The following is an 8258-nucleotide window of genomic DNA, read 5'->3' as shown; positions in this document are numbered from 1 at the left end:
CCTCTGCTTAGAGATATATAAAGTGTATTGGGGTGGTATTCTGCCCACCTGCACATTAATAAAAATGACAGGAGCAGTCCTCCTCAAGGGATGCAGACACTGGGGAGACTACAAAGTCTTCTGACTGTGTTGGGTCTTCTTGAGCAGACTAGAGTTTCCTTCCGAGGTGAGAGGTGAGAGCTGAGAGTTAGGGTGGGTTCTTTGGTTGGGTGGCACAAGCCACTCGAGGACAGTGCCGAGGGCAGTGGTGGGGGGTGCTCAGAACAGAGGCTGAGTGGAGTTGATGCGAGTGGGAGTGGTGCCAGAACTTGCTGTCCAGGGACCGGGGTATGTCCGTGAAGACCAGGCCTATCTGCTTCTCAGGGGGTGGAAACTGGGCCTTGGGGTCCCCTCTTGTCTTCTCTGTCTTAGTTCGTCCCTTGGGACTTTTGGCTGGAGCCAAGCTTTTTTCCACATTTTCTTTTCTGGTGCTGGCCACTTTCTCAGATGCAGAGGACATGGATGCCTCATGCCCTTTGCCTTTTGTCTTGGGTGTAATACAGTGCAGAAGAGATTTCATCTTATTTATCAGGCCATATTCTGGAAGGCTGGGCCTCTTCTGAGTATGGCCTTGAACTACCTGCCTCGGAAAGACCTGACCTTGTAAAGCTTGGCCCTCCAATGGCTTACCCACATTGAGCTGGCCCGGGAAAGGCTGGCCTCGTGATGCTTGGGGCACCACAGGCTGGGCATTCTCGGGAACCCTTGCTGGTTTGAGGATAACACTGAGCTTGGCTTGACTGTCTTGCAGGTCCTTCTTCTGAGAATCCTTCCCCCTAGGGACTCCAGGAGGTAGCTCTGGGGGTTTAGGCTGAGGGTGATGCCGAGGACTATGTTGACAGGAAGCATCAAGGTGAAAGCGATGTCTCCGTTGCCAGGGGCTGCGGGGTGTCCTATTCAGAAGTATCCTTTCTGGCCTCTGGCCTTCAACAGAGTGGCTTTTTTCTCTTGTGGAGGAGAGTGTGAACCCAGCATCACCTTCTCCATGGTCCCCAGCCAATCTGGGTTTGCCTGGCTCCTCTCTCTTTTCTGCCAGTGTAGGGACTTGGGCTGAGTCCTTGCTCTTGTCAGGACTATGGAGCTCAGGGCTCCGGGGCTCAGGGCTCCAAGGCTCCTCCAGACTGGGGTTGTTCACACTGGCCTCCAGCTGAACACAAAGCACCTGGGCCTCTGTCATGTCCCCACTGACTAAGATACTGGAAGCCCAGTGGACAGAACTATGGGGTACTATGCTGGAACTGGGTTGCTTCTGTTTCTGGTGCACCGCCTTTGACTCAGTGGCCAGCTGTTCTTTGAGGTGGAGCCACTCTGGGTCTGGGGCACATGGCACATCTGGTGGGATAGGGAGTTCCTGGAGCAGTGGTTGTCCTTGGTTGTTTAAACTCTCAAGAGACTCCTGTGTACATACATCCTCTGACGTTCCTACAACTTGTTCCCTGGACTCTCTTGCCTTTAAGGGAATTCCAATTTGTGCCTCTAGGATCTTCTTTCTCAGATGGAAATTCATTTTGGCCAAGATGTGCTTCCCAAGTGAAGAGGGCCTCTCAGGCTCTGTTTGGCTTTCTATAGGCAGCATCTCAACTACTCCTTTCACCTGCGCATCAACCTGGAATTCTTCTGCAGTGTTTGAAAGAGCCTCACTTGCCTCTTGAAAGCCTGGCCCAGGACTTGGACCCTGCTCTTCAGGCGAGGTCACTTGAGTCAGAGGTTCTGTTGAGAATTCAACAGGCTCAGGCACCATCTCTGTGATCATAGCTGGGGATGTGATTGACGTGGTTGCTGGGGCCATGGCCCTGGAGAGAGCCACACAATAAAGAGCAGGCAGCCCTGACAAGAAGGCCAGATACTTGTGCCGTAAAGTTATCTCCAGTTTCTCAATGGCTGCCTCTGACAGGACTCCGGGCAGCTTAGGATGTTCAGTGACAGCTTTTGGTGAGACCTGTTGCTGCTTATCAAGGGCCACTGGCATCCCGGGTATAACTTCCTGTTGAAGGTCCTGGTCAGCTGCTGCCTGGAGTTCCAGGGGCTTGCTTTCCAGGATGCAGCTGAAGGGAGTCACTTCTAGGCCCCCAGGAATTATGCACTCCCAAGAACTATATACACAGGCAGGGATGTTGCCCTGGTGAATTTGTCCACATTTGGAGTCGATATGGCCCTGCAATATTGCCTTGGCCTGGTCAAATAAGTGTGGCATGGGGACTGACAATGCGTCCACAATAGGTGAGAATGGGTCATCAGCTCCAGTGGCCTCCAGAGATGTAGGCTGGGGGCCATTCACACTGTCTAGGGCTGTGCTGCTCCAGGATATAGTCTGCTGATTAGTGGGGGACAGGAGCAACTGGATGGACTGCTGGATCTTCTGGGGCAGGCCCCAGCGGTGGTGAATCAGCTGTCTCTGGAGGTGGTATTCCAGCACCCTCCTGGTGTGCTGCGGGAAGAGTAGCTCCCTTGTGAGGACTGAGACATGCTTCCCCGGCCAGAAAGTTTTCAGAGTCTCAGAAGACTGGGCTTTGTCACCAGGCTTACACTCCACGGGGCTCTGGACATGTTGATCTCTCTGGAAAACATCTGGCAAGTCCCACTGAAGCTGGAGCTGCCTCTGCAGCAGGTGCCACTCCAAGGCTTCACACTCGTCCAGAGTCAGAAATGGGACATTGATGTGAGCTTGTTGGTGAGCAGACGGAGCAACACAATCTTGTGAAGACAGAGAAGAGAGTGGAGTTGACTGGGTTGGAGTTTTAGGCAGCAAAGGGAAGAAGGAGAGTTCCTTGAAGAGAAAGGGATCCTTCAAGTGGGGCTTGGACATGCTCTCATCGTTGGAGAGGCCTTGAGAAGCCAAGAAGGTGTCAACCAGTGACTCACTGTGCAGAGAAGGCAGGCCACAGAATAGCTGGCTGTATTTTGGCTGCACGGGGCCCACTGAGTCACTAGCCTGTTGCCCAGACATTAGATAGAGGCCACTTAATTCTTTAACGGCTGAAGAGGGCAAGGCTAAAACCTTATGGTTGGGAATTTGCTGGTAGAGGCGTCTTTGTTCTGGATCTGTAATGCACCATTCAGAAACCCAGAAGGCCTGGGTAGGCTGGCCAGCCATACCTGAACCCCAGTTCTGGTATGAAATGGTCCCAAATTTCTCAACAGAGAAACGAGAAGTATTATTGTGGATGAAAGAAACTGGTTGCTTATATACAGTTTGGTAAAATAGTGGCGGCTTTGGCATCAGCTGCCTCAGGGACTCTTCTACACGCCTGGGGAGCCCCCACCTCTGGAAATGCGTCCATTTTTTCACATGGACCTCAAGAAGTCTCAGGACTTCAGGACTCAGGAACGGCAGGTGGGCAGGGAGGACAGTGACCATCGGCAAGGCCACTGGATGTGTCAGGGTAGTAATTTCTTGTTTCAGGGTCAGCAGAGAGACCTGGGGATTTAAGGGCTGCTGGACTTGGTTCCCACAGATGAGGCTGAGGTTGTTCTGCATCATCTCCTGCAGATTCACTGAAATTCTAGGCTCCTCAGTCCCTGAGGGACCCTCTAGCACTTGGAATCCCTGCCTTAGCTTGAGATGTTCAGCCCAGTAATCATGGATGCCGGCTGCACCAGGTGACTGGGCCACTGACTGGACTAAGGATTTCTGTGACACTGTGAGGGTTGCAGATGGAAGTGAAAGGTCTTTGGAGTGTGGGGAACGATGCTCCAGACTCTGCTCAAAAGTCACATTAGACATGGACAAAACCTCTTGGCAAGAAGAGCCCTGAGAGGTATCCCCTGAAGTGGGGGAGATCAGGGTGTTCTCACCCAACAACTGCTGAATCTCCAGAGCCATGGTGTTGCAGGTTTGGCAGCAGGGATCTGCACACAGGATCTGCCGCACATTCCCCTCCTGAGGTAGCCAGCCCTGGCTGGGAAGGGAAACATAGCAAATGTATGTTACTGATGGACAGTTTGTTACTCTTGGCCAGTGTGTGGCCCTGGGCCTGCCCTCCCCTAGTCCAGTAAACTCTGGGGCCTGCAACCACTGGGTGTTTAAGTGTCTACTTTTCTTCCTAGGGAAATGTCATTTGGCAAGCTGTAGTGGGCTGGGCTGAGAGCCTGGAGCTTGTTGGGCAAGGTCTCAGACAACGGATGGAAATACAGGGCCTTGAGAAACTGGGAGGCGGGTGAGCTCTCTGCTGACCTGTGCTGAGAAGCTGAATTAGGAGAAGGGAACCAGGCAGGTGGGGGAGCCAATGGTTAGCTGATGGGGCAGCACCAGAGATATCACCAGGTAGAACCTGGAGTCAGCCTCGCTTGGGGCCACGGAAGTCCTGTGGGAGCTCTGCATTCTGGGGATTAGATGCACACATCTCTTAAGAGCCAATTCCTCATTCTGCAGAGCTCTTAAGAAGGGGATAATATGACAAGCTCCTGCCTGAGGGTTGTCCCAGGAACTGGCCTCCCTGAAGACAGAACCAGAGGAGGTAATGTCAGCAGGGTCCAGGGGTCTGCCCTTGAAAGGGAGCGGCTGTAAAGAGAATGTGAAAACGATGACTTGTTTATGCACTTAACTATCCACTCTCCTGACTGGGTAACTTGTCTCATGGTTGGGAGAAAACCCACATCATTAAATTCTGTCAAATCCTGACTTCCAGCACCTTTGTGAGCCTAGCCCAGAGCACAGCTGGAAGACCCCTCTCCACTGAGACGTCTGACCCCACCCTCTCCTCCACCAACTCTCACCCAGGGCTCCAGGCTCCATGTGTCTGGCTCCCTCTCAGCCATTCTCCTTCTGCCCAACCCTGCCGCAGGCCAAACACAGAAATTACCACAGGCCATACTAGGAGGTGGGAGACTGCAAAGAGCAAGAGATCACCTTCGCATGACTGAGAGCAGCTCCCACAGCTTGTCAGCTTCTTTCCGGGAATGTCTCCTAGCTGATAAACCAGGAGACAGTGTTACACAGAACAGAAGGGGATTCAGGGACATCCTACAGGAATCTAAAAGCCTTGAACGACAGGAGACTGCAGACCCCTACCCCACCCCCATAAAAGTCTTCTGGGAGAATCTGTCAACTTGGGGATTGGAGCCTTCAGCAGTTAGAGCACCTGGTGCCTGGCACTAAGGGTCACTGGGGGGACAGGGTCCATGGGAACTTCACCCCCAGGGGAGGGAAGTCAGGGCAGAGACTAGGACTTTACCTCTTGATGCTGCATCTCTAGCCCTTTGTCTGACTTTTCGGTGACGCTTAAAGACAAAAGAGTTGGAGTGTGAAGTTGGGACACCATTTTCTTTTTCACGTCCAAACCAAGACAAAGCTAATATAGATTACCTAATCCTTTTTAATTTACCTGTATTTTACTTAATTTCCTAACTTTTCATACTCATATTTTTTTTGTCTCAATATTTGTCTTATTTCTGATTCATTTTGAGGCTCTTCTGTCCTCCACACCTCCCATTTATTTCCTAAGAGAAGTTCTGTATCAAGCTTATAATGGAACAAGAGAAAGGGTGGAACAGAATAAAGTTGTGTAGATTTAATAACCAAAGGACTTCAATTTACAAATGCCTTAATGGACCACAAACCAGAAAAATCTCCCATAAAGGGAAGTCTTCTAAGATCCAGTGAGGCACAATCCATTTCATCTAAGTCTCAACCCAAGCCAGATAGAGATGTTCTTGATTTTTCAATTAGAATATACTGCAGGGATGGTCTGGTAAGAAATGATTTCTAGGCGCTGAGAAGAGAAATACCATATAAGAGTAACTAATGGATGGTAAAAAAAAAATAATAATATGGGTGGGGAGGTAGACAGGTTGAGAGGAAGGATAAAAGGAAAGACACTGGGAGCTTAACGCATCTTATCTAAGGCTTAACTAGTTCAGTCCTGGTCATAGTGTTTCCCTACCCGGCAGCAGCTCCTTTTATGTTCCGTTAATCCATGGTAACTCTTTTTCACTTGCCAGATGATTAGAATAATAATGAAGATGGAGCCATAGGTATATAGGGGATACCCCAAATCCCAGAGAACAAAAGTCTGGCTCATCATGGTCTAAACCTCATAATCACGAGGAGACCAACCATCCCTATGAATGTAGGCATTCAGAGTCCTGGCACCTACTGACTTCCAATGCTTGCTACACATTGCTGTCTCCAACCTCACAGATGATGGAACCAAGCCACCAGACTGCATCACAAAGCCCTTCTGTTCCACAAGGTAGGTATGGTGTCAGAGAGCTTCACCTGTCTAGGAAGTCCATGTGGTAATTCCGTCTGCAGATGAGGGGGTCTGGTTGTAAGGAATGAAGGTGCCACTCACAGGCAGTGTCTGTGGTCCCACTCTGTCTTCACTCTCCATACCCTCCACCAGCCTGATGGCCAGTCTGGTTATGGCTTGGAAATGGAGAGCTTTGATGTTACAGGCAGTAGGTGATGGGAAATCAGAGGTGTATGAAGGGACCATGGCTGAAGTGGCAGGGACAGGTAAAAGTGGTAGCATCTTTAAAACGACATTGTGGGAATCAGAAAGGAATGCCTCCCAGACTGTGTGGCCTCAAGCTTGCGGATGAGTGAGAAGAGACTGTAAACATTGCCTTCCACTGAGACATATTAATGAGATTTCCTTGTGCATCTCTTTTAAGAGTTAGTTTTCTAGAGCTGTTTTTAACTATGTTACAGAATTCTGTCTTCTCACAGAGATGCGTACCTGCAGAGATGTGTACCTGCAGAGGTGTGTACCTGCAGAGATGTGTCAGTGACCACTTCTGACTTTTAAGTCATAAAGTAGTTGCTGATTGTGGTTAGATCTACTCATCTATTCTGGATGTCTGCTGTTTGCCTAAAGGAATTTTGTTTGTTTGCTTGTTTTTTAACTAGAATTTTTTAAAACTTTAAGCAAGCCAGTTGTTTTCTAATTCATCACCCGGGCCCATCACTCCTATATGCTGACCATTTATTTACACATTTATGTTACTTACCTGACCTCTGTGGATATTGTCATATTTCTCTAACACTCTAATTTTTAAGTTTCTTTGAGGAAAAAAATCTTTCCCTGGTGACAGTGGTCTCACAGCCAAAAATCCTTGAGCTCAAAATCTCTGAAGATACTCCTTGGTCCTTCCTCCAGTATCTAATCTTTCACCCAACTGAAGACTGCTGTTGCTGCTGCTAAATCGTTTCAGTCGTATCCAACTCTATGCAACCCCATAGATAGCAGCCCAACCAGGCTCCTCTGTCCCTGGGATTCTCCAGGCAAGAATACTGGAGTGGGTTGCCATTTCCTTCTCCAATGCATACATGCAGGCTAAGTCACTTCAGTGATGTCCGACTCTGTGCGACCCTATGGGCAGCAGCCCTCCAGGCTCCTCTGTCCACAGGACTCTCCAGGCAAGAATTCTGGAGTGGGTTGCCATTTCCTTCTCCCAACTGAAGACTGGTGAGCCCTCAATCTATGCTCAGCCCTAAGCAAAGCAGTGTTAAGAGTACAAAGACATTTGAGTCATGCTGCCTTTCTGCTATCCAGACAGCCTATTTTCCAACATAAGACATCACACAAAGCAAGAGCCAACAATCCAAAACATACGGGATCATATACTCACTTGTGAGGCCCAGGTCACAAACATCCCATTCCAGAGGAGAGAAAGCACAGTGAGGATTAGCGTGGTTAGAGAGGGCTCCTGGATAGATTAACGTAAGAGTTAGGTCCAAAAGTGCAGGCTACAGGCAAAAGGAGTGTATTCTAGGTGGGAGAGAAACTTGCTAACAAACGCAGAACACTGAGGAATGGGCCACTAGCACATCTGGCAGTTAGAAATGTGGTCCATTTCTAGCAGAGGCATAGGTGGGCAGACTGGGGAGGACTTGTGGGATAAAGATTGGAGAAGCTGGGCCTCTTGATAAAGGATCAATGCATTTAACTGATTTCAATCACTGAGATTGTTTTGTTCTGTTTTTTGTAAGTAGACATACATATACATGGTGGGCTTCCCTTGTGGCTCAGCTGGTAAAGAATCCACCTGCAATGTGGGAGACCTGGGTTCGATCCCTGGGTTGGGAAGACCCCTGGAGAAGGGAAAGGCTACCCACTCCAGTATTCTGGCCTGGAGAATTCCGCAGACTGTATAGTCCATGGGGTCTCAAAGAGTCAGCACAACTGAGCGACTTTCACACTTCAGTATGCATGGTACAAAATTCAATAGGCAGAATAAGGTATGTATAAAATATGTTTTCTTCTCAATCTCTCATC

At 49.4% G+C, this 8258-nt stretch overlaps 1 protein-coding gene across 1 annotated transcript; it reads right to left on the bottom strand.

The window, feature by feature from the left end:
• Window positions 1-187: 187 nt before the first annotated feature.
• On the bottom strand, window positions 188-6062 carry LOC104993053 (protein FAM205A-like). Its single transcript, XM_010846136.1, has 4 exons — window positions 5922-6062; window positions 5214-5259; window positions 4889-4949; window positions 188-3938 (listed from the first exon to the last, which is right to left on the bottom strand). The coding sequence occupies exons 1-4, from the start codon at window positions 6060-6062 to the stop codon at window positions 188-190; spliced, it is 3999 nt and encodes a 1332-aa protein (XP_010844438.1).
• Window positions 6063-8258: the final 2196 nt, after the last annotated feature.

The sequence above is a fragment of the Bison bison genome, unplaced genomic scaffold (genome assembly GCF_000754665.1).
Source record: "Bison bison bison isolate TAMUID 2011002044 unplaced genomic scaffold, Bison_UMD1.0 scf7180017864230, whole genome shotgun sequence".
Classification (NCBI taxonomy): Eukaryota; Metazoa; Chordata; class Mammalia; order Artiodactyla; family Bovidae; genus Bison; species Bison bison.
The sequence above is the reverse complement of the archived record's forward strand: the minus strand, read 5'-3'. Positions and strand labels throughout refer to the sequence as shown.

Excerpts from the sequence above, each read along its gene's own strand:
- LOC104993053 (XM_010846136.1), bottom strand. The coding sequence starts at position 6,062 with ATGATGAGCCAGACTTTTGTTCTCTGGGATTTGGGGTATCCCCTATAT. Across the intron at positions 5,260-5,921 it reads ATAAAAGGAGCTGCTGCCGG|CGTCACCGAAAAGTCAGACA; the intron begins GTAGGGAAACAC and ends TTTGTCTTTAAG. Across the intron at positions 4,950-5,213 it reads TAGAGATGCAGCATCAAGAG|CTAGGAGACATTCCCGGAAA; the intron begins GTAAAGTCCTAG and ends CTGGTTTATCAG.